Source organism: Tachypleus tridentatus, chromosome 2 (assembly GCF_004210375.1).
Source record: "Tachypleus tridentatus isolate NWPU-2018 chromosome 2, ASM421037v1, whole genome shotgun sequence".
NCBI classification, from domain to species: domain Eukaryota; kingdom Metazoa; phylum Arthropoda; class Merostomata; order Xiphosura; family Limulidae; genus Tachypleus; species Tachypleus tridentatus.
Window position 1 is genome coordinate 146,132,489 of NC_134826.1, and position 27,530 is coordinate 146,160,018.

The window sequence follows — 27,530 nt, forward strand, 5'->3', positions numbered from 1 at the left end:
AACACTTCTGAGCAAATGTCAGACTCTTCTTTCTCTAAATCTCCAGTCCTGTCGAAGTCTGCCACGAGGAATGAAACGTCTGTACAACAATCATCAACTTGTTCAACTTCGTGAAGATGTCACTTCTGGGAAGTTTGAAGAATCTTTGTAAAATAAGCCCCAAGAAATCACTGGATACATCGTGTTATGCATGTAAATATTCCTATGTTCTTACAAGATTCTTGGAAATAATACTTTTTTCATTGTATCTTTTTTTTCAAGTACTTGTATCATATCATCCTTTTAGAATGTATTGTTCAGGATATTTAACCATAGTTTAACATTTCTTTTAACACACTGAAAAGACATTAATTACCTGGAGCTTTTAACCATCTCTTAAACTTTTAAGAATACGTGATTTCTACATCATGACCAACATAACTGAAAGTGGTAACAAGTAGTAATTTGAATTGTAACAAATCACTTTAGTGAACTAGAAACATTTGATGTAAATAAATAGAAGAACAAAATTAACTTATTTTTGTTTGAAAACTATAAACAGTAGTACAAAAGATGGATAATGTTATATTAAATGTAGCAAAAACATTACCACTAATTTGGTCATATTCTTTTTCCATGGTTTTTCCAGAACTTGAATATTATTTTACATAGTTTTACTTGTAGTAATGTTTTAAAAAATTTCACTTTTATCAAAATCAGTTATTTCTTACTTTATGTATATCATGCCAAGTATATGTAATGTAATTTTTATAGTATGTCATTTATGTGCATATTTTAAACATGAGGTTATGGGTGGAAAAATACTGCCTTTAAACATGAGGTATCTACAAGGTTATGGGTGGAAAAATACTGCCTATAAGCATGAGCCTGTATCCACAAGGTTATGGGTGGAAATATACTGCCAAAAATATGTTCAAATTCTGGTCACTTAAGTTTCTCCAGTTTACAAATTGTATGAACAGTTTTGTGTACTGGAACACTTGTTATAGATATCCAATAATATGGTTCACTTATAGGTGATACTTTCCAGTTATTAAAGGTATTAATATATTTTGTTTACTAACAAACTTATTACAGATATTCCATTATTAACAATAAAAGAACGGCTTCACTTACCAACTGACTGTTGTTATGATGGGTGGCTTGTACTACATTGTGTGGTGTAATAATACATTACTAAAGCAAGTAGTGTCGACTTTACTCAGAATTTAAAATTGGTGTTTGCTGACTTTTTCAAAGAACCATTAGAAGCACTTACATCTTCAGTAATTGAAACTGTGCCTCAAGCCAGAGATTGAGATGTTCATACTCTACGAGAAAACCAGGCAGACCATTCTGACAAATTTGGGTGATGGTAATGAACATATATCTGAGTTCACTTTGAACTATTTTGTGTCTAGTTGAAAGAAAACAGTTTGGCATAAATGTTTGTTTCTTGTTATAATCTACGAACTGAACATAATAAATTATATTTATACAAGAACTTAAGTGAAATGAAATTCATATTCATGAAACACAGGAGAGAACTTTATTAATGAATCATTATCTCAAGTTTAAAATAAACACACAAATTTCATCTTGTGTTTCCTAAATTAGATTAATAATTATCGTTAGTATCCAGGGTTTCTTGTAGATTTTTCTTCTCTTCACACTTCCAGTACTCCACAATGGTGAGTAGTGGCTCATCTCTTCTGTGGCTTGGAAGCTTAGGACTCTTCGGATAAATACACAAATATCAGTCACTCATCTCCTTTTCAGTTTAGAACTTATAATTATTTCCGTTTCAACTAATGATCCCACAGACATGTTAAAGTTTGTAGTTGATAAATCTTATTTAAACCTATCTGATTCTTCTGGTTTCATTAACTACTTTTGTAATAACTAAACTAAAGTTCAGAAACTTTAAATTTCATTTTCATGAATACTTTAATAAGAGAAGAAAACCTTTTCATTGAGTTCTCCACAATAGAATGCAATTATATGGGATAAAAGTAACACATTTGTCTCACTGCATGGAGAATGGCAGGCGTTTCTCAGGACTTGCTTTTTTTTTTTTGAGAAACATTTATGGTCTCTTGGTATGAAAATACAAGTGTCTAGAGTATTTAGGAAATCATTTATCATTTTCCATTATATTCTGTAATTGGCACTACTTTCTGCCTATTAACAGATGAAACAATACACCATACTTTTTTTACAATTGTATAAGTCCTTTCTTGTTATTGGTTTGCAAGATGTTTGGACACTTAATTAGAGCCATCATCGGGCATCGTGGTATTATATCAGCTGATGCTTATTTGTAATGCAATATTACAAGTTGTTGCTGCTTGGCTGTTTACCGTGACTGATGTTTTAGTTGTTTTTGGCAATGTACAGCAGAAGGACATGGCTAAACCCTTCTCTGTAGTCATGTTTTCTTTTAGTAAGTAAAATATATAAGTAGAAATAACATGGGTATTGGTTTATGTTCAGTAATTACAGTCTGAAAATGGAATAGGGTAAAGTGAGTAAATGTTACTGGAAAACAAAACATTTTTGAATATTATTTTCAGCAGTGTATAATTTACGTAAAGTTTGTATGATCTTTGTGTGACAGAACATCGATAAATATGACTAACTTGAAACTTTTGTCCAAACTCATGAAGATACCAAGACTTCGTTTCAGAAAAATAATGTCAACAAAAGTTATTGTCCATTGTTGGTACACTGGAGAATATCCCATAATGCAATACCGAAATAACAGTTCTTGCAGTGCAAGTTACACTTGTGTTTATTTTAATAAACTGGCAACATTTTAAAGTTATAAATAAGTGTTTCTGTAAGTGAAAATACAGTATTATGTGGATTTTAGCTGAATGGTGTTATCCTAAAAAGACAATACTTAATGTTCCATCACTTTAATTTCTGCTCATATCTAACCATTAACATTTCATGATTTAGAGGCTCAATTAGGATGTGTTTTGAAACGTTTCTACACTTATTAAATCATTTTATTTGTACATCTGTAGATACGTCCAAATTACATGAAGTGTTATTTCTTTTTTTATGTATTTACTGTACAAAAGGTTTTAATTTTTATATTTCACAAATGAAATCAAACCTCAAAATGCTAATTTATATTGTATACCAATCCCTGCTATTGATACAGTACATCACATATGAATGAGTTTATGGTTTTGTCTGGTACAAAATAAGTTATTATGTGTAATGTCCCAACAATGACTATTGGGATTAATTGAAATATTGGTGGTAATTTTGTTTTCTTTCTTTTACAACTGTTATATTATTAGTAACCTGTTTATATACAAAATGATGGACCCACAAGCAGTTTGTTACATGAATAGCTTTAATAAAAGTGTGTAAGAAGCTGATGTGGTATGGTAATCCTGGATTTAAATGCTGTGAAATACACCATTATAGTCTATATATATGTATTGATTAATATGGCTTCACCTGTCCATGGGAGATACAGTTTACACATACATTCAATTGGAGACCATAAACATCAAAAACTGAGCTGCCTTACAGGCTAAAGTGCATTAAATATTATAGTATGTTTATATATACATGATGTGATTACGTTTGTGTGAATTTTCTCTACTGTACAGGAATGTGAGCCCCAGGATTTGGCTGTGTGTGAGAAATGCATTAGTTAGTCTCTCTTATATCTCTCATTTTATGTTACATCGCCATAAAGGCTTATTTTTATACATAAGTAAATAAGAAGAACATATTGTTTAGGCAGACTATTCATGATGAAACTTTGTAGGATGAACGGCAACTGCCTGTTGTGGAGGATGATGTTTGAAAGTCTTCTGCCTTTCGACTTGAAGGCGGAAGACTTTTGAAACGTTGTCCTCTACACTTGTCTCCACAACAGGCAGTTGCCGTCCATCCTACAAAGTTTCATCAAGAAAACATACATTGTTTAAATGTTAAGAACTGCCACATAAAACTAATATTAAAGGTGAAGGTTGTAGATCAGTGAATGAATTTCATTTATGAATATACATGTTATAGCTGTGGTCATGTTTTGTGCGACATTGAAACATGCTCAATAAAATTATGCCTGAAGGTATTGATATAGTGTGTAATTAAATCTAAGTTCAAGTACTTCATGACCATTGTTTTGATTTTAACTCATTTCTTCTTGTGAATCTTACTTTAATGTGGGTTCAATTTACTTTTGTGAATTTATCACTGTCATTTGAATTTTGTAGCTGGTAGATTAAAACAATTTGGTCTTTACATGATGCCCTTTAGAGTAGTTTGATGTCTTGAATTGATAAAGGAAACACCAAAATCAGGATTTATTTGCACCTATTAAATAATTTCTTTTTTACATAACCTCACCTGAACGTATTCTAACTTTGAAGAACATTTATCAGTGATACTACAGTGAAACCAACAGAAAGTTTAATTTTTACTGAGAAACCTTCTGAACAAAGTAATTACAACATTTCAATCAGTGTCGAGTCACGGTCTCAGTAAAGTTGCATTCATAAAAACAGTTGAATTTGATACACAGTCTGTAACATTATTTTCAGTTTAACTCTTACCCGATGATGACTGGATAATGAATGTTGAAAGCTGTTATTATTTAAAGACTTGTTACACTATTTGTTTTATTTTAAATTAAGAACAAGTTTCATATTTTTTCAATTATATAGTAATTTGATTAATTATTCATTTTTCTTTGAAACTCAAATACTTTCACTCTGAACATAGTTATAATGTATAACTCAAGGAATGGAAACAATCAAAACATTCATCATGTTTTCATCATTAACTTGCTTTGGTTAAACTAAAATTCTACACATGTAATTGCTAAAGTGTGTGTTTACCTACAGAGTAATGCATGTGTATATTGTTTTTATATAAAATAATAACCATATCAGTATTTTAACTCAAGTTTCACACGTGTGTGTGCATATGTATATATATATATTTGCCTTTCATTTTCTCACCTGCTGAATTTCAGTACTTAATATAAGTAATGTTTTTACAGTCTGTGAGGTCAGGTTGTACACATTATTATGACTACCAATAGAATAAAATATGAGAAAAATGGACCTCACAGAAACTGTAAAAACATCACTTATATTAAGTGATTTTAAGCCTTTTTTCTTAAGTAATTCTTTCTGGTTAACTGTCAAAGGTTGTTGTTACAACTGTTGTTTTTTGCTCTTTGAAATGTGATCAAAAGTTGGAGATGTGTCAAGACAGTAATTTTGTTTCAGGAGTGCATAATGTGTTCTGTGGAAAAAGGATGTTCCACTAAAGATAAGTATGTTCATGTGTAGAAATTGTACAAACCTGTAATATCTTCTAGACTTTCTTGAAGTTAAACATATTTGCTTTTGTATGAGAAGTAATGTGACCTATGTGCAAATAAATATTTACATCCATCTTTGACGGTCCTCTGTTATGTCATGCTACATGTTTCCACTGTATGCTGAAATCCTTAATAATCTTCCGTTATATCACCCTACATGTTTCCTCCATCCTTGGTAATCCTCCATTAAATCAAACTACTTGTTTCCACCATCCTTGGTAATCCTCCATTACATTGCACTAGTTGTTTCCACCCTGATATAACACTTGTAGTGGTTATTGTGCCTGGTTCGGGTTTTGTATCTCGTCTCCACAAAAATGGACTCAATGCTACGGATGTAGTAAAGTAGTTGAATTACTGTGAAATATGAGATAAGAGTAGCCTAATACGTTATTGATCGTCTGCCTTCTTTTTAGTTTATCAGTGCAAGTTGCCCTTGTTTAGCTTTACGCGATTATTCTAAACAAAGTTTTTAATACTTTACACTGCGTCACATTAATTCCAGTATACAGTGTAAAAGTTCATAACATTTTATCATGCTGTGTGACCCGCTTTCAATGTAACAGTAACCCCCAATGATATATCTCATGGTCAACTCTTTTGTTTTTTTATTCACGTCACTTATATTACTCGTTACCTATTTACAAGGAGTTTCTTTTACTCTGGTTTAAATGACCCCGTTTTCGGATCTCAATAATAAACGTAGCTAAATAAGCACAACATATTTTTATGACGTGTTAAACGCTTCAAATTATATTTAGGGTTAACACTAATGTAATAGTATTAAATGTAAATTTATTAGTTCATATAACATAACGGAGGTAATCGATTTATTATCTATACTTAGCATCTCTTCGTCGCCAAATTTTATTAGTATTTGTTTGTTTGTTTGTGTTGCTTTTTGTGGCAAAACGGCTCTTCAACACTACTATACTATTATAATACTAGCTTACGTCACGCCGTAAACATTTTTTTGTTTTCATAATTTCATTCACTTGCACAATTTTCTTGACCTACGTCTTTCAGTGTAATGGTGAAAGTAGGCATAAGCTATTTTAAAATTATTTTAATGTTAACTATATTTTTCGTTAGAGACGTATCACTGATAACACTGCACAACAAAGGTTTTGTTTCTTGAACACTGTTGGATGTTCCTTATTGATTTTTGGCTGCTGATCACGAAAATCACATCCAAATTTGCCCATCACGTACCGTTTCATCGAAATCTTCAGTTTTACCAGGACATTACTACAATGGAAAAACGATATCAGGGCAACTAGAATCCGTCAATGCTTACTGACTACTGATGGACACTGCAACGTGATGCACCGGACATTGAATACAAACGAAAATCAGGATCAAAACACTTTTAATTATGTTGAACTTAATAGTATATTAGAAACATAAACGCAATGAAATACGTTATTGCCAGTAAATAGTTAACTGTCTATTTCTCAGAGTTCCTATGTGATGAAACAAAATCAAAACTATATTTGTGCATACCCACCCGGTACCTGTCACAATCAGCAAAAACTTTTCACAAAAATTGTTGTGCAATGTAATCCAAGATTATTTCATGAGAATCTAGATCTTGCTCGACTAACCCTGTGACTTAAATGTAACATACACTCATTATGTTGTTCTACTCACAGTTAAAATTGTATAAATCTTTATTTCTTCTGATTTATTATTTTTGTCTGTCGGATCTTGCAAAGAAATAACCGTATTACTTCCGTTATAAACAATATGACTACAGGTTGTGCATTATTTGTTGAATGTTCTTACAAAACACTTCATGTTGGAGTTTGTCTTTTTTACATGAACACATCGCCTGCGACATAATAAAATTCGGTCTTGTCAAACTTTCAGGAGTTTTATTTACCTCAACTCAAAGATATTATAAAGTTATACTTTTCCATTAATACACATTTCTTATATATATATATATATTTACATTTCATTTATTGTTTACCGTGTTTTGTAAATTATTTCGTTACAGACGTTTCACGTTTTACATATACATTGGTTCTAAGATTTAAGTTTTACAGCTGCCACTCAATTAATTTGTATTTCGATAACTACAGCAAAACCTGTACAAGCCGGAAATATCAAAATCTTGCAGCATTATCTTAAGATTTCTCATATAAAACGCCATCTATATGGCGGAACCTGCGTAACGCGGACAGAAAACTCTTTCACCAACCTCATCTATCAACAAGTAGGATTTTTTGTTGTTGTTTTTTTAATTTCGCGCAAAGCTACTCAAGGGCTATCTGCTCTAGCCGTCCCTAATTTAGTAGTGTAAGACTAGAGGGAAGGCAGCTAGTCATCACTACCTACCGCCAAGTCTTGGGCTACTCTTTTTACCAACGAATAGTGGGATTGACTGTAAAATTATAACGCCTCCATAGCTGAAAGGGCCAGCATGTTTGGTGCGATGGGGACTTGAACCCGTGGCCCATAGATTACGAGTCGAACACCTTAACCCACTTGGCCATGCCAAGTTTTTGGTAAAACCTTCGTAAAATTTGGCAAATTTTGTTAATTTGCCTGTTGCATGACCAATAAAAGATTTTCAAATTTATTGCCTCCTTTACGTGAAATTTGACCTTGTGATAATGCTTTATAAGGGCGAATTTTACTGTCTAAATGTTTGAATATGCTTTATAAGGGGCCTGGCATGGCCAAGCGCGTAAGGCGTGCGACTCGTAATCCGAGGGTCGCGGGTTCGCGCCCGAGTCGCCCTAAACATGCTCGCCCTCCCAGCCGTGGGGGCGTATAATGTGCGGTCAATCCCACTATTCGTTGGTAAAAGAGTAGTCCAAGAGTTGGCGGTGGGTGGTGATGAATAGCTGCCTTCCCTCTAGTCTTACACTGCTAAATTAGGGACGGCTAGCACAGATAACCCTCGAGTAGCTTTGTGCGAAATTCCAAAACAAACAAACAAACAAAACAAGCTTTATAAGGGCTCATTGCGCAGGCGCAAGATAATTTTAGACAGTGATGATCCATTGGTGGCGCTTTTAGTCTTGTTTTCATATACTGTTGCTTTGTTATGATTTCGTGAGTTGTGATTCGTAAGTTTCAGCATTCGTTTACAGAATAATGCATTGTTTAATTTTAAATTTGTTTTGCTTAATATTCATAATTTTATTTAATTTACATTTAACCTAACCCACAGATTAGAGTGGCTGAGAAAGGGAGTGATGAGGATAGTGATTTAGTAGAAAGTCCATACAAGAAAGTAAGCCTACATAGGCTTAGTTACGAACAGAAAAGTCTTTTGCCACAAAAATGGCTTAATGATCCTAAGTTTAGTTATTTTAGCCGAAGTTCGAAAAACTTTAAGTCATTTTGTGAAATATGTAGTTGTGACTTATCTGGGAGTGTTACCATACTTGAGAAACATATTGACAGTGGAAAACATTTAAAAAAATAATAAAACAAGTGTCCAGACTTCTAAAGTAACTGATTTCTTACGGCCTTCTATTTCTTCATATAGCATGTCTCAAGTGGCTTCCACTGAACTGAAAATGTGTGCGTTTGTGGCAGAACACAATCTCCCCACTTCAATACTAGATCACCTTCCAGGCTTTCTATCTAATGTATAACCTGATTCTAAAATTGCTAAGAAAAGTAAATGTACAAGAACAAAAGGAACAGCTAGTTTTCGTAATGTCATTGGTAAGGAATACTTGGAAATTATTATAGCACAATCGAAGAACTAGGTTTTATGATAGCCATATTCAAAAAACAGTCGACAAGTTTTTAGCTCTTTTGGAAATCAATTACTGTACTGCTCAGGGCATTTCCACTTCTATAGTGCTTTTTTGTAAAAAAAGCATGGAATCCAATTTAAAAATCTGATAGGCTATGCAAGTGTTATGATGGGGTCAAAAAACTGGTGTTCAAAGTCTTCTGAAGCAGAAAGTGCCATATCTCTAAAAGGTTGTGTATGCAATTCAATGCATTTATGTGCATCCAACTTCCTTAGAGGAGATGACTAGAAATATTTATTCATATTTGTCAAATAGCCCAGAGAGATTATCTGACTATGCAGAATTTCAGAAATTTACCCAGACTGATCCTAACATGATTTTACATCATAGCGGTACTCGATGGTTGTCACTTCAGCAAGTGGTAGAAAGACTACTGAATCAATGACCAGCACTTGTCTTATTTTTTACTTCAGCGGCATTAGGAGTTGGGATGACTTTAGCATATACAATACTAGAAGGTTTACAGAATCCAATTGTAAAAATGTACTTTGCAATTCTAACTTTTATTCTGTCATATGCAAATAAACTAAATTTAAGGGTTTCAAGCTGAGAGTTTCAGAATTCATAGGCTACGTGACTCCATATACAGTAGTATGAAAGGTATCCTTGTTAATTTTATTAAAAGAGAAATACTAAAAGATACAGATATATCGAAGGTTAACATCAATGATCCTTTAATTTACCTTCCTTAAGTGAAATATATCGTGGAGCAAGAACTGAAAGTATCTTTCTAGAATATTCTTCCAAAATCCAAACCAAATAACTCGAAGAATTTTAGCTTAAGACATAAAAATTCAGTGTCAAACTAAGCAAGGAAATGTACAAACGGTTTGTATCATCTGATATGTTCACGTATTTACAGCTATTTGAAAGTTTAGATCCAGAAAATGTCTCAAGGACACTCGCATTCAATTATCCAATTGGCCATGAAATTTCCTAATATTATTGAGTAAAAAATAGTATAAAGATACCAGTAGAGAATGTTGAGAGTTAAGTTTGTAAAATAATGAACCAGAGAATTACTGGTATTATATTTATCAAGACAATAAGGAGATAAATTTTGTTTCCCAATTACCCCCAAATTAATGATAAACTTACTATCATTGTCTCATTCTTCAGCTGCGGTAGAAAGACAGTTTTCTTTGGTAGACAATATTACGGTAAAAAATCGTTCCTGGCTAAGTACGGAAACACTATATGGCAAAAATCTTTTAGAAAACACATGTAAAGAATGGCAACTGTGTGAAAAAGTGTGAAAAAAAATGAAGGAAAATAAGTTGTAAACCAATGAAGAAGAAAAAAACCAAGTTTTTAATAAAAAAGGTGAGTTACATGTTGTTGTTGTTTTTTTTTTAACTTGGTAAAATCCAAGAAATTCATCTGGCAACCCTGTTTATAATTCTTGTGAACGCCATTAAAATGTCAACCACACTGAATGTTTGACCGGGCTTTGAGATATTTTTATTTAATATGCGCATGAGCAGGACGGCACCAAGAGATTGCAAACAGCTTGTAAAATTTGATGATGATATATTTGTAGACGTTAGAAAAAGAAATATACGAAAATTATCTTCTGTTCACCACTCTGCATACTGCTTACATCATCACGAGAAAATAGCAGTTTATCTCCATGTTTAAAAACTACGCCTACTAAGCAAATAAAGTAACTTGAAAAACAGTGCGGAACTTTAGGCCTAACGATATAAAGTTTGTTTTAATTCTGCTATTGTTAATTTAAATTTCGAAAAACAGTTAAGTGGAATACAAATATGTATCTAATTAAGACGTTAAAGAGAGTAAAATCTAGTTTTAATTTAAAAATTAATTTACGTCATTGTAGAAGGTGATAGTTGCATGTTCTTAATAAGTATTTTACAGCTAACATTCTTTACTGACGGAATATTAGAAATGTTCTAGGTTTGGTACAGTCGTGAACCATACGTTTCCTTTCTTCTTTTGCGCTATTCACAACTTATATTTTTTAGAAGTTTATTTTTTATACCCAAATTAATTACATTAAAATGTGTACCTTACCGCAAGACCAGATAACCTATTGTGTAACATTGTGCTTTACTACAGTGTGTTATAGATGGGATTAAGCTACACGAACTTTAAACTTACAACTCGAGCAATTAACGTAATCTTCAGGTCTCTGATGTGTTTAATAATTCGGAACTGTAACACACAATACTATTACTGGCAAAGCGAAACATCAGAGATAATGACTAAGGGGAGGTAAGTAAAAGAAACTCCTGACAAGTGGAAAAGCAGTAGTGAAGGTTACCTGAAAGCCAGTGTACAAGACCTTGAGTAGACTGGCGCTCCTCTACGAAAGCTATATCTGGAAGTAGAAAGCAGACTTGCCGATAAAAACAGAGATGACACTGCTGAAATTGTTGTTGGGAGTGTCGCTAAAAGAGTAGATAACAAATAAGGAAATTACGAGAGTCTTTAGAAACGAAGTAGAGGCAAAATAAGGTGAGGTTGTTCGGTCACATAGAAATATGGAGAGTATTACAGCTGCCAGTAGCCGGGAAGAGAAGACAACAGATGCAAGTTAAGTGCTGAAAATATGGGAGTATGGAAGTCGTGAATAAGGTACGAGTTGAAGGATGGCAACACGTTGAGGACAGCGACACCTTCTAAAGGAAAAAAATCAGATGATGATTGTTCGTAAAATATGTTATTTTAATCCTCACCCACATCAATAAAGAGTAATTTTAAACAATACCAATAATATGTATAGATTTAATGTTTTCTTGTTTTATTAAGAATACTTTTTCGTACGTCTCTGTCATTTTTTGGTACATGCGTCAGATATGATTTATCAGTGTTGCTTTGGAAGACATAATTTTAACTTTGATACAACTAACCAGATATCATTTTGCAAAATTGTTAAAATACATAAAACGTATACATCTAACGCAAGGAGGTAGTCATAAACTGATGGTTGGGTCACCTGACTGCGAAATCAAAACTCGTCACTCAGCACCTTCACCCTTTCCGTCATGGGGCGTTACAATGTGACGATTAATCTCACTATTTATTGGCACACAGTAGTCCACAAACTGGTGGTGGGTAATACTGAATAGTTGCCTTCTGCCATTCCTGAATTACGGATAGTTAATACTCTTAATAACTTTGCACAAAATTCAACAAATAAATCTAATTCAAATTGACAGAAAATAAACAAAACAGATGCTAATATACTAATTCAAACCTATAATTAAACTTTGTTTTTATAGCTTGTCTTAATTTCTTTATTAATTTCGTGCACAAACAGAAAATACTAATAATTACTTTTTGTAACTTCTGTCAGATCACGTATTGTTGCGCCATCTTTGCTAACTAAATTAAATTAATTACCTTTTGTTAAGTTGACTTTGTAGGTTATTGTTAATGTTAAATTTAAAAAGTTTGCTAAAGCGACCTTTACATTCCAAATATATATGTAATTTTGTTATTATTTGGGCCAACGTTTCGACTTTGCGGCGTCCTTGGGATAAACAGTTTACAGTTTATCTAAAGCAGACACCTTCGGGACTGAAACAAACTGGCCTGACTAGAGGGGTTCCACTGTACATAATTAGGGATTATGTAAACCAAAAAAGGGACTGTCATTGAATAACCCTTTCAAGGGATGGCTGCTTAGAGGGGTTCCACTGTAGTTATTTATTTATTTTCTTATAACAAAGCCACATCGGGCTACCTGCTGAGCCCACCAAGGGGAATCGAACTGCTGATTTTAGCGTTGTAAATCCGGAGACTAACTCTGGACTAGCGGGAGACAATGGAATAAACACACGCAGCTCATATTATATATATATTTATGTGTGTGTGTGTTTGGTTTTTATATTTTGGCTTTTATTGTTGTTTTTAATAAATGTTAGACGCAGTTGATATTTATGCTTCGTTAGTTTTCGGTGAGGCTCGGCATAGCCACGTGGTTAAGGCCCTCGACCCGTAGTCCGAGGGTCGCGGGTTCGAATCTCCGTCACACCAAACATGCTTGCCCTATCAGCCTTAAGGACGTTATAATGTGACGCCCAATCCAACTATTTGTTTGTAAAAGAGTAGTCCAAGAGTGAGCGGTGGGTGGTAATGACTAGCTGCCTTCTCTCTAGTCTAACACTGCTAAATTAGGTACGGCTAGTGCAGATAGCCTTCGTGTAACTGCACAAAATTTAAAACACAAGTTTTCGGTGTTCATAAAGTAAATTTGGAAATCTCTTCAACACATTTAGATATGTACACAGTCTGCTAACCAAACTGAACTCATTAACAATACATTGTTGGACCTCCTTATACAGGCCATATAAACAATAGTTGCAATATTTGAATTTACCAAAAATTATACATTGTGTTATACACTTAACACCCGCTCACCGCGACAGTATCGCTTGACTGAGAAGTTTCTTGCTGTTGCAATTTTTAAACGTTCATCTGTTACCAAGTTATGTGTTTTTGGATCGTTTTCATTATAACTTTTTTTTTTTCATACGAGAACAATAGTAAAATAATTCTATATCTTAAAGATTACTAAGTGAATAGATAAAGCATGCATGGGTGGATTTAAGCCTAAATGTCTAATCAGCTAAAACGAATGGACTCTATTCGTACCAATATTATAAGTCAAGCGAAAGCATATAGAGCTAGCCCTAAAGAGACGCCTGGTAAACTTTAGCTGACCATCAAATTCGTCTCTAAAAGCACCTGGCGTTGAAAAATACAATAGGCCTAATGTCGTATGAAAAGAACATTTACGATCATGTTCCGTCAGCTTGTGAAAACGCGTAAAAACCTTAATAAATATTTTACCCTTCGAGCTGTTTACGCACATTTTGATAGGTATTTTTAAATACATTTGCACGTCGTAAAGCTAACTTAAATGTTCAAGTTATTATAAAGCAGTCACTTCGAAGACAATATTTTATAAGAAATCATCACCAAAACTTACAGACTCAGAAAGAACAAATAAAGATACATCAACCAGACGTAATTTTACAATAATATTGTTATTTTATAAATACATTTTGTTTTCAGTGTAATGCATTTCATATAAAAAAAATCCGATAATTATACTTGGTCGTTCATTATCTCACAAATCAAACATAAAAATAGTAACAGTCCATGAAAAAACCTGATAAATTATACAATAAACTTCTCACGACCAATCCCTGGTACTGAAAGTCTTCATACGAACAAGAGATGGGGGGGGGGGGAGATTATTAACTTAAACACACAATACGAACAAGAGAGGGGGGATTATTAACTTAAACACATGTAGCAAACATATATTCGTATATAATGTTTCACGTGTTACAGAACAATCATAATAAATACTGTATTTCTAAAGGTTAAATGCTACAATATATGTGTTAACGTAATTTTAACATGACCTATATGCAACACACCATAATATTTTAGACATAAAAGATGTGTTATAGCAGTATTTTCACACTATCCAGAACTATTATTAGTCCTTTAGGTTCTTACAGTTGCATACAATGTGGTGATAATATTTTGATTCCTTTCATAGAGAGCGTACTGTATCCTTTTACAAAGTTCAAATCAGTGGGCATTTTTTGTTTGAAAGGAACCCTTTCTTTAACTGAATATGCAATATCATTCCTCAATTTCTTTTGGTTTTCTTTTATTGTTATGCTTAGTTCAATTTCGTTATTGGGACTGCAAACTGCCAACATTTCTTCAGCCTTCAACAAAAGATCTTTCGATTCTACATCATTAACAATCAACTGATTGGCGGTTACTTTGTTAGAATTATCGTCTTCCTGTGATCGCGAATATGTTGTCTGCAGTACGTTCGTGACATCTTGAATGGCGCGCTGTCTTAAATCTTTTTGGGAATTAGCAACGTTTTTCCAATTAATGTTCATTCTCGACGAATGAAATTCTTTGTCGAATGAAGGGCGTTGCTTTGGAATATCTTTCCCTCGTATTGAAGTGCTTTTCGATGTATTTTGAGCAGTGTAATTCTCAACTTGCAATCTCTTCACCGCTTCTGAGCGTGTTTGCTGATTGCACTCGCGAGTCTTTCTTTGTTCGCTGCCTGCGAACCTGCCTAGATGTCGCTTTAATCTAGCAAGTTCTAATTTCTGTTTCTTAATTATTTTGTCTTTCTCTTCGAATAACTTTTCTATCTTGCGTTGTTCTGTTTTAAGACTGCCCTGGAATCTAAACAGTTCTAAAGTGATTTCTTGCATTTCCTGATCTTTCTGCTGTAACACCAAGCGCATTTTCTCCTCCAATTTTTCTGCACGTCTTTTCCACAAAGCAACTAATTGATGGGCACAAGCAATCTGTGACGTCATCTGAAGTTTCGTTTGACGTAGGTCTCGCTCTCTCATCATCAGTCTCGTGGTGAGTCGAAGGACATCGGCCTCCAACTAAAGAAAAAAAAAAACACTTACAGTGAAATTATAACTATTCTTATGTATAATATTTTAGTTGTTTAAATAGGCAATTGATTTCTTAATAAAACATTTTTAGCGTTACGTCTAAGTCACTTATTAGTTACGTATTAAATTCACCCGGCATAGCCAGGTGGTTAGTGTCCCATCAAACTTGCTCGCCCTTTTAGCCATAGGGACAGTGTAATGTAACGATCTATCCCACTATTCGTTGGTAAAAGAGTAGCCTAAGAGTTGGCGGTGGGTGATGATGATTAGCTGCCTTTCCTTGAGTTTTACATTGCTAAATTAAGGACGACTAGCGCAAACAGCCCTCGTGTAGCTTTACGCAAAATTCAGAGCAAACAAAAAAACTTAATAAATTTACAATTATAAAATAATACATTAACTTTAAACGTTGTGCCCTTCCTGGTATTCATCAATCACCCTCACAGAATAAACTCGCCCCTTCGTCAATGAAAGTATTATTATGTAACGGTCAGTCCCACTCTTTTAAGAATTTCTTCTTCGATTGACATTAGTCTCGTCCAGGTTTAAGGTCAACCGCTCGATTATTATACATTAGCCAAGAATTTTTACACTCGAGTGACTGGCCCTAACAGCAATACTAAATAACAAGCAAGTTCGGTGAGAGAGCTTTGAGCCAGCAACCTGCAAATTGCCGATTGAGCGCACCAGCCACCAAACCGTGACAGTCAATCCCACTATTTCGTGATGACGAGAAACCCACTTGAAGTAGAAACGTATCTCAGGACGGCTGATAGGGTATTAAAACTTATACTAGTAAAACAGAGGTGATGTTCACTAGTTGCGTTCCCTCTAGCGTATCACCGCTAAATGTGAGACGGTTAGCTCTCGAGTAGCTTTGTGCGAAATTCAAACCAAACCGTGCCAAGCGCAAATAGCACCTTGTATAGTTTAGCACTGATCAGAAACAAAAATGTCAATATTTATATACAACGTTACCCTTATAAAACACTCAATAACCAGTATTACTCCCATACGTCAAACATCGTTGTAAAACTGTGCCAATACATTTTAGTTTATATAATGTTAATTGACAAATTAAACACATTTGGTAAAAACCTGTCACATCTGATCTGAGGTGTGTCGCTAAGTGTAAAATCACATGATGGGCTATCTGTACTCTGCCCATGCGGGTATCAAAACCCAATATGTACCGTTATAAGCCCTCAAATTTACTGTTGAGGCACCAGAAACGTGTGGACTATAACTCGTATTCAAAATTCGAACACGATGTAAAATGTTGTTGTTTTTATAGACAGATGAGGTCCCGGCATAGCCAGGTGGTTAAGACACTCGATTCGTAATCCGAGGGTTGCGAACTCTAAACATTTTCTTTCAAACGAATGTGAGTTTAGGTTTTCAGCATCTGGTGGTTTACAAGCGGTGAGGTTACAGCACACGGTTAGATAACTGTTGCATGATGAACAACGAGTACGTCACTGGTTATTTTAAGTGGAATAAAGTTTATCTGGAATGTCAGGACGACGCAATAAAGAATTTTGAGGTTAATATACAATAAAAACAGGAAAATGTGTACGGTTTAAGGAACACTAAAATATATGTTAAAACACTGATCTTTACGACCCGAGACGTTAGGCTTAACGAAAATACACTGAGAAATGGCTAGTATTGAAGTGGCAATTTACTTTATTCTTGTTAAAACAGAACCTCAAAACTACGTTTTTATATTAAACAAAACCGAAGATATAACAATTAATCTCAAAGTCTCCTTTTTCTTTTAGGCTCAACGACCAAGTGTTACTTTTAGCTAAATAAATGAATACACAATCGGTGTTGAATAAACAACGCCGTGTTACCAATTCTTACCATAAATAAAACTGACAATTATTACAATTCACTTGCTTAACACCATAAAAGTTGGTGTTCGTGTAAGCTGCTATATCTGTTTTTATTAGCTGACAGGCCTCGTTGGCACTCGGTGTAATATACGTGGTGTGGTTGACATATTGTAATACGTTCTTCTCTGCTTTCGTATCAAATGCCATTTCTATCGCAGTTTATTTTTCTCCACTGTTTCCTTCAACACTGTCCTAAGATTTTCATGTCTCATCTGAAGGGGACAATGATACGTTACATGACATCACTTTGGAATACTTACAAAACTCTGCCTTCTCCATTATTAGTTTCATTGAGACACAATATGCCGCTTCAATGTATTTGATATATACTAGTTTGTCATGTGAAATTTCTGTTCTTGGGCTGTAGGAAGGGAGGGTATACATATATATTTACCACGAACATCCTTGGAATGGTATGACTGTACTTCCATATGCGGCCTGGCATTACCAAGCGTGTTAAGGCGTGCGACTCGTAATCTCATGGTCACGGGTTCGCATCCCCGTCGCGCCAAACATGCTCACCCTTTCAGTTGTGGGGGTGTTATAATGTTACGATCAATCCCCCCATTCATTGGTAAAAGAGTAGCCCAAAAGTTGGCGGTGGGTGGTGATGACTAGCTGCCTTCCCTCTAGTCTTACGCTGCTAAATTAGGGACGGCTAGCACAGATAGCCCTCGAGTAGCTTTACACGAAAATAAAAAAAATACAAACAAATAATTTGCCCCCAGCTTAGGTCGTGTTTGTTAAGTTTTAAACAAAATGTAAATGATGACTTTCAAAACGATTACCATGGAAGAACAACAAAGATATTGGTCTGATACTGCGTTGTGGCTTGTGTGCCTATTCATAATATAGTATGGTAACCATTCTTGTAGTGAAGTTTTATGGCTTTCAACAATAAGAATGGTAGTTACTTTTAGACATCTTAATGTTAGAAAACTGGTCATGTCCGAGAAAGAGGGGTCATAGGTTCGAGTTCTAATCCCAGAGTCTCTTTTCCATGTAACATTTTATGTTAAATATTGTCCCTTTAATTGAGTCACAATTTATCATTATCTGCAGCATACTTAAGAGGTTTTTCGGAGGGTTTCGAAACTGCAGGTGTCGAGGATATGGTAGCACCTCTGGCTTGACGCATGGGGGTGATGCGTATGCATTATTCCAATCAATACAAAGTTTTGGTATGTTTGTAATGGATTTCAGCTCCCCAACTACCAAAATTTTCAGTATCATGGGTTCTTATACGACTGTAAACTACAACATGAAAGAAAGTAAATGTTGTAACCAGTTTACTAACCATGATACCTATTAACCATACAAGTTAATCAAGGACAAGAATTGAATTTATTTTATGTTGCCTTCTCCATCTAGTATAACCAGTTTCCAAGGAAACAGTGTTGTCTAACAAGTCAAGCAGACTTGGGCGTGGCCGCACATACTGAATAGAGGGTCAAATCTAATTGAAATATGTATTAATGGGAGGATTTGGGGGCGAAATTTTCAACGTTGGCAAGATTAACATAGTTCTAGGTTTTACATGTGACATTCTAAGACAAACACCAGAGATCTCTAGTTAAGTTTTAGTACAGATGGTACTGATTAAGTAAGAAATAAATATATTTATTACGTCACTCAGTCTGCAACATTTAAAAGTTTAATTATTCAAATTCTGTTTCGATTCATAACATACAAAGAATCGTCAACTCTACAACTCAGCTATTAAATAGAATTTTTCCAAATTGAACTAAGCATTTACACATTCTAAAGTTAAGAAAATTTAATACTTGTCTGTCTGTTTGTTCTTGAATTTTGCGTAAAGCTACACGAGGGCTATCTGCGCTAGCCATCCCTAATTTAGCAGTGTAAGACTAGTGGGGAGGCAGCTAGTCATCACTACCCTCCGCCATCTCTTGGATACTCTTTTACCAACAAATAGTGGGATTGACCGTAACGTTATAACGTTCCGACGGTTGAAGGGGTGAGAATGTTTGGAGTGACGGGGATTTGAATCCGCAACCCTCTGATTACGAGTCGAGCACCCTAACCACCTGGCCATGCCAGAGCCCTTTATTTATTTTGAACGTTTTTGGTTTATGTTAATGATTTTCTTTTCTAAATTTTTAACCAACTTTTTACAATTTTTTTTGTATGCAGTGTGAGCAAAATAACGATTTCAATTTCTGGACAGAATCTCAGACTTGTAGCCCATTTCGATCGTTAATTTCACTCAAGACACTAAATCATTGTGCATGAAGATTTCAATGAGGTCCTTTTTTGGGGGGATTAGTAACTTGCAGATTGATTGAGAACAAATACTTGACGGATAAAAAACTGAATAAATTATATAGAAAACAGTTTTCGAGCCTCATTTTGTCTTTTTAGTCCATGTCGCAAGATCCAATCACGTTCTATCTAATGACCGTGTGGCTAGGCTCTGTCGTTGGGTTTTCATTCCAAATACACACTAATCCTCCTTACAAGGTTTCCATAATTTACCTAGTATGGAAAGACGACGGTTTTCCAGTGCTCATTCCAACGTAAATCCAGAGGCGCTTTGGCCAGTTTTGACTCTTTTTCTTTCTGTAGTTCTTTGAGGTGTGCAGCATTTCTTAGCACCTTCAAAACATACCTCGTTGACCTCGATTCCAGACGAGTATCATTTTTGATTATATTACGTATTGTTACTTGGAGCAAGTGGAAGACGTTCGTTGTTCGTTGATTTTCATATTCTTTAAGACGCCACACTTTTAATAATATGGTTGAAGTGCGACTTGTTGCAAGTCTCTTTCTTGATGGTCCTGATACCCCAATTAGATTCATATTGAGTACAAGTGATATTCCCTTCTGGAAATTCTATATCTCCGACATGAACACGTCATTATAATCTAAGTATACGAATATTTTGCATGAAAAAAGGTTGTTACATACTCTTTCAAAAAGCGACAAATATTTTGTTGCATTACACTACTTTTCGATTTTCGTATTCAGAATAATTTTAATGAAACGTACTCAACTCTCTGTAACTCTTCCAAATACTAAAAATATCTGAATACGTTCACAATAATTCACTGACTGAGGAACTTACGTGGCCTAGTTTTTTAGGACACTCGAATCGCAATATGTGAGTCATAGACTGGAGTCCAATCACTGATAAGCTTGACCTTGCAGTCGTGGGAAAGTTATAATATAATGGTCAGTCACACTAATCTTTTTTACAATGAGTAGCCCAAGAGTTTGCGATTGGTGACGCTGATTAGCTAACCTTCTCTAGTCAATAACTTCGAAGTTAAGAAAATCTAGCGAAAATCTATAACTAAAGTTATAGCTTTAGGCCAAATTCAATGCTCTCCTCCCAATGAATCAACAGTAAGATTACAAACTTAGTGTTAAAATCTGAAGTTTAGAAGTTCAATTCTTCATGGTGGACAGAGCGCAGATATCTTTGTGCTAATTGTTTGTTTGTTTAATTTCGCCGTCCCTAATTTAGCAATGTAAGACTAGATGGAAGGCAGCTAGTTATCACCACCCACCGCCATCTCTTGGGCTACTCTTTTACCAATGAATATTGAGATTGACCGTCACGTTATAACGCCCCCATTAGCTGAAAGGGCGAGCATATTTGGTGGGGATGGGGATTCGAACCCGCGACCCTCAGATTACGAGTCGGGTGGCTTAACCACCTAGCCATGCCGGACCAGCTTTGTGCTAAAAATAAATAAATAACTTATTTTAAAGTTTGACTGCCTTATATACACATTACATTTCAAATCATATCTCGAATTTTGTATAACAATGTCAGTCCTATTATCTCATGGCCCGGCATGGCCAAGCGCGTAAGGCGCGCGATTCGTAATCCGAGGGTCGCGGGTTCGCGCCCGAATCGTGCCAAACATGCTCGCCCTCCCAGCCGTGGGGGCGTTATAATGTGACGGTCAATCTCACTTTTCGTTGGTAAAAGAGTAGCCCAAGAGTTGGCGGTGGGTGGTGATGACTAGTTGCCTTCCCTCTAGTCTTACACCCCTAAATTAGGGACGGCTAGCACAGATAGCCCTCGAGTAGCTTTGTGCGAAATTCCAAAACAAACAAACAAACAAATCTATTAACACTATATTAAACAAGGGAATGTATGAGACAAACTTTTGATGCATAACTACACAATACAGTTATTGAATATACGGAAATACTATGATGTGAACCTTTATCTTGGAACTAGACATCAGAGTTGTAGACACCAACACAAGGTTGGCAGTTGATTTGTTGATGCAAACCGCAATTATCTAAAGCAATCCTATATAAAACAAGAGGAAATCCATATCATGCTGCGGCGCTTGAAATTCTACCAGGTAGGATTAGAGTAAAATAATCTATGTGGTATTAGGCGTGGTCGAAAGGGTCCAAGCCTCTTGAGTCCAAAACACTAAATAAATTTCAAATCGGTCAAGAGATGATGGAGCTATGACGTAAACTCTGTATTTGAAAAACAAAAAAAATTCAGAAGCGTTTTATGAGCCGTTATGCCACCGCTAAAAACGTTTTTTGTTTTTTTTCCAGTTTCGGATAAAAGCACTTTTTTCGTCAAATGTTATCAAGACCAGTTCTTTCAGGTTGGTAACAAAATAGATATTTGGTTTCTAACTGATACTGTTTAATTACATGGGCATTCTAGATGTAATTCTAATTATGTGGGATTACGGTAAGAGCTGCAGAGTTTAAGGGGTGCAGAGCTTTCTAATATAGAATCACCTGCTCTAAATAACTGTGTGATTTGCCGCAGGTAGAGCTCGTGACAGGCTACAAGAGGGTTGACTTAAAGTAGGATAAAACTGAATTTAAATGAGGTAAATAGCGCCACTGAATTACGCTCAGTAGTAACAGATAAATCTGTCTTATCTTTGTAAATATGTGTTAATGTAAATATAACTCACGATGTTTGACGGTATCAATCTAAGCTCGTGCGAAATTAAGCTCATTGTGTTTCCGACTTTGTTTCCAAGTCTACAAACAGCTGGGTGATTTACTATCTGTGCTGAGTCCAGAGCAGGGATCATTCCCCAAATGTTACTAACACAGACTCTTAAGCTCAGTTAATGGAAAGGACGAGAAACGTACTTCCAAGTAATTTTCATTCATTTAACGCCTTAAGAAATGCTTCCTGACGCTAAATATTTTTCCCTTTTACTGTTACACGAGAGGTTATGAAGTCGTTAACATTTCATATTTACGTATGACAACTGAATCTGTGAAACAGCACGTGCCTTAAACGATTCATGACGTAACTTGTTTGGATTAATTGTTTCCTCTCCTTCTTCCCACATAGCCCCCCCCCTCACAGTGGCACAACAGAATGTTTACGGACTCACATCGTTAAAAACTGGGATTCGATACCCGTGGTGGGCAGAGTACAGATAGCCCATTGTGTATCTTAGTGCTTAATTCTAAACAAACAAACAAACAAACTTCCAACTGCATGGTGATTATATTATCTTTTTTAATTGCAAGTCAGATTGCATTCCCAATTTTAAACGTAGTTTCTAATGTTTGGTATTTCACATTTACCCCCCAAGAATCATATACTTTAAAAAAATGAGGAAACTATGTTCATCTACGGAATGTGCCAGCCGTGTGTTTCTTTAAATGGTGATGTTCTACAACGATTCCCGTAGGAAGATCGACCTTGAAAACGTCTAGCAGTTTCCCACGTGAGGACAAAAGCCGTAACGCCCTCTATATTTCTTTCAGCTATGGGAAAATCAGTAGTTTGTGTGATTAATAATCACCGTAGGAAAATGTCTGTTCCGAAAAGAGTTTCCTGAAATATAACAATATTATGAAACAATAATAATGAGAAAAGTAAAAACAACATTTTAAAATCTCAGTTCGTGTTGGCATAAACACATAGGGTTCATAATGTTAAGTTATCTGGCGTCAAATTACTGGAAGCTTTAGACTGTAAGATTACTTTAAAGTTAATCACAATTTTAACAGGTCCAGTTAAATTAACTTCTTTTAAAATCATTTGTATATAGCTATACGGTTCAATTAGTACAATATCGGTATATCGACAGATTTGGGATACAAGTAAGGCAATGCGTGTACATCTGTTAATTTATAACTAATTAAATATCGCATATTGTGGTACACAGACTCATGGTTCAAATAAAGCTATATCTATTCATCTTACATACCCGAGATTCATGTAATATGATACGTGTACGTCTCTTGGCTTACACTACAAGTACGACCATATTTGAACTAAGAAGACTAGTTCTTGTATTAACACCCTGTTTATTTGCAACACAGCCACATATGGTTTACGAGCTGATCGAGGTTACTACGTCTGTAAAGTGTGTTTGTGGTGTGTTCTCACCTCTATTGGCTTAGAATCATTAAACAACCATTTCACACATTCTGCTTCACATCTGAAATAAACCTTCCACACGTTGAAACATATATATCGTATCACACCATTTATAATACCAGGTATATAGAAGTTACATTTGTGGATACAAACAACAAATATACACCGCTGACATATTCTTTATTTCAAACATGCATTCGGTAAGTGGTATTTCAGAAACAAGTGTGCGTGCTTGTCTGAAGATATTTGCTGAAAAAAATAAACAGGTCGTTGGAAATGTCGTTCTTAAAACTAACACTTTTAACACTGAATAAGGTATGAGCGTAAAATATCTACATTACAGTTGAAAATAATTTATTGTAATATAAAACAAGTTATTACACAACTCACTGAAACGCTGTGGCACAGAGTTATTGTTTCCGGACTTGCAAAACTAGAAACCGGGTTTGGATAGTTATGGTAGGTCACGCACAGTGCTTAACTTCAAAACAAATAAACAAACAATACTGAAACACACTGAAGTAAATTCATTCTAAAATAAAATCAGTTTTTATACAATTTACTGAAACCTGAGCCACAAAGAGTCAAGAGCTTTCGAATATTGTACTTTCTTTCACAAGGAGTGAACTTGGAAAACTTTAAACATAATCATTGATGGCTAACCTTGAACAGTTTCCAAACAGTCATAATAACATCGTAAATAGTACCTTAGTACCTTAATAAAACGACTCTTGCTCTGATCCCACAAGAAAGTTCGAAGGTAACACATACAAGGACAAAAATATTTTTGGATATGGGTCTACATTTTCAACAAAAATTAGTTCTGGCAGAAATTACCTTAAAACTGATCTGAATATGGCAATCACAGCCGATATGAACACTGAAGGTTCTACAGATATGTAGACTAAGCAATTACTTGATACCCCGAGCAGTTCGTGAGGTTCCAGATCCACGTTATGTGTGTTTTAATCAAAACTTCGGATGAAGAAGCAGTAAGACGTTTCTAAGCTAGGCACTGATTAGTTGATAATTGCAGTGTATGCAAATTGTGCATGGTTAAAAAAGCTACAAATATAAATAACTTTTTTACAAGTGTATTAATGTGCATTGTTCTGGGATATTTTCTGATCATTCAAATAGATTGAATTAGTAGTTTTTAGATAGGCCAAAATATTCCTAATAGGCTATTACTACTTATTAATATAAACTGTGGTGAAACACATTGTATCAGAACTACATTTTTGCATTGTTTAGCATTTAATAAATGGCGTGATCCCACCGAACATTTATTGCCTTGGGGAGGAGTATGTGACAGCCCTTTCCCGCGAAAATATACAAATATTATCATATTATAAATACGTATTCAGATCGTAGATTTGGAATATCCAAGATGGAGTTATTCCTTGTACTTAATACCATTAGGAAACAAAGGTATATTGATCAACTTAGCGTGTCAGGACCATCCACAAAGAGACTTGCAGCAAGTCTTCAATCAACTATGGTAAGTAAAATGCGGCAATCCGTAAGAGGTGTGATCCAAACGACATATCTAAGAAGATTCTATGTTTCAATAGCGACACAAGTCATATGTAGAAAAGTTGCTTCCAAGACGTATCTGCTCAACTGTAACGTACCTCAAGCAGGTAGAGAATAAAACGGATATTTAAGCTATTTCGTTCGAAAATGTGCCAAGTAAGTTGCCGGAAGCAGCGACTATAGATTTCTCAGCGATCGGACTGTTGATATGGATATCGAGAAACATTCGTTGTCATCCGCTAGATTACCTATACAAAACCCTGAAGGAGATATCGTTGCTCTGGACATAACAGCTTTACGAGTAGTCTTTTGCAATGGAAACTGTGCCTCAGGTTATTGGACAGTAACGACGTGACAAGATTCCAAAACGTTTTGATAACCTGCTCAACATTTCTGTATAATTTCTTACTTCCTCCTACCTATGGTAGTTAAAGCACTCGACTTGCAATTTGAGGATCGCGGGTTCGAATGCTCGTCACACCAAATATCCTCGCCCTTTCAGCCGTGGGGGCGTTATAAAGTGACGGTCAATCCCACTATTCGTCGGTAAAAGAGTACCCAAGAGTTAGCGGTGGGTGGTGATAACTCATCTAGTCTTACACTGCTAAATTAGGGACGACTAGCGCGGATAGCCCTCGTGTAGCTTTGCGCGAAATTAGAAACAAACAAACAAATCCTTTCATCTAGTATAATAGACCCTACAATTAACTCTATGGACACACATAAGCTTTTTCACACATTTAAAAAAACACACAAAAACTACCTATGCAATAATTATTTTGTGTATATATTATTATGTTCATTACAGGACCCATAATAACATACAAAACATACAATTGTTAATAAATAAATGCTATCCTTATTATTATAATGATGATATCCACATGATAATATGGCAGCTATACTGCTGTTCATATTATAATACCATAATTTTTATAATACTAATAATTTTAAACGATCTATATTATAGCCACCTAGTGGCACAGATGTGTACTTGCGGACTTACAACGCTAGAAATCGAGTTTCGACACCCATGGTGAGCAGGGCACAAATAGCCCAGCACATTGTGTAACTTTGTGCTTAATTGAAAACAAACAAATAATCCATATTATAATACTATCCGTACCATAATTAATTACTAGAGGGGTGTCGGAAATGAATTATTTTCTCAAGGTTTGAGCCAGTGTTTCTACACTAAGTTAATCTGTATATTTTAAGGTTTCTTTACACGAAGCTAATCCGCGTATTTTAGATCCCCCTCCTCCCCATGACTCAGCAACATGTTTGCGGACTCACATCACCGGAAACCGGCTTTCTATACTCATGGTGGGCAGAGCACAGATAGCCCATTGTGTAGCTTTGTGCTTAATTCAAAACAACAACAAACCATGTATTTTAACAGGTAATTGAATAAAACCATTCAAAGAGATTCAAGGGTAGTGACTGATATGTAAACGAGTCGTTTGTTTGAGAACTAAACAAACTGGCAACTAAATATATTCAAAATATCATAACAAGAGACACAACCCTAATGTTTCAAACTGTTTTCTCTGTTCTTGAATATGTATACTGTTCACAAATGACCAATACATTTTGTCTTGCGAAAGTGGCGAACCTAACGTTAGGCCTACAATTATTTCATTGAGCTAAATATATTACTATCACTTGCTGACGTAGACAAAGGCACTCAGTACGATACCATGATATCAGATAGATATATTAGTATCACTTACAGACGTAGACAAAGGCACTCAGTATGATACTGTGAGATCAGCTATATCTTGTCAGTTGTAATCAATTCCAACTGTACAACTTATATTTTGTTTGTAAATTTAGATAACAACTGTTTTTATATATATATCAAACCAAGTTCATAAATACATAACCTTAGAAAACGTAAATAACGTGGTAAAAGTTATGGGAGGGACACTTACTTCAGGTGCTGGACGAAGGTCCGGCTCGTCTTTCCATATTTCTGTCATTTTTTTTGGTGTTCGAATTAATTAATTAATTAATTGTAGCTTCTCGTCATCATTTGAGAATAGAAGACCAACCACTACCTTAAACCATGTTTACGAAACGGAAATTTCTTTTTATCCTAGAGTGACAATAAAATGGTTTAAAGCTGTAAACGCCAACATCTACTCTACTACATGGTTACTGTTTCTATAACACACCTGTCAATTTACCTTAAGAGTTACAACA

At 35.0% G+C, this 27,530-nt stretch overlaps 2 protein-coding genes across 10 annotated transcripts in view; one reads left to right on the forward strand and one right to left on the reverse strand.

The window, feature by feature from the left end:
- LOC143245310 (F-box/LRR-repeat protein 6-like) overlaps positions 1-4,248 on the forward strand; it is a 33,987-nt gene extending 29,739 nt beyond the window's left edge. For 3 of the 9 annotated variants that reach the window (XM_076491503.1, XM_076491502.1, XM_076491504.1), the window contains exon 11: positions 1-4,248. In XM_076491503.1, coding sequence (XP_076347618.1) covers positions 1-151 — 151 coding nt within the window. In that variant the 3' untranslated portion in view covers positions 152-4,248. The other 6 variants (XR_013025564.1, XR_013025565.1, XR_013025566.1 and 3 more) reach the window with 6 other exon arrangements.
- On the reverse strand, positions 1,506-27,530 carry LOC143245311 (uncharacterized). The gene is made up of 3 exons (XM_076491507.1): positions 27,260-27,530; positions 11,399-15,521; positions 1,506-1,714 (listed from the first exon to the last, which is right to left on the reverse strand). Exons 1-2 carry the CDS (start codon positions 27,305-27,307, stop codon positions 14,607-14,609), a joined length of 963 nt encoding a protein of 320 aa, XP_076347622.1. The 5' UTR covers positions 27,308-27,530; the 3' UTR covers positions 1,506-1,714; positions 11,399-14,606.

What these genes read in the sequence shown, in the direction of transcription:
- LOC143245311 (XM_076491507.1), bottom strand. Translation starts at nt 27,307, where the DNA reads ATGACAGAAATATGGAAAGACGAGCCGGACCTTCGTCCAGCACCTGAA. An exon ending in ACCTTCGTCCAGCACCTGAA is followed by an intron (nt 15,522 to 27,259) that starts GTAAGTGTCCCT and finishes TTTTTTCTTTAG; the next exon opens with TTGGAGGCCGATGTCCTTCG.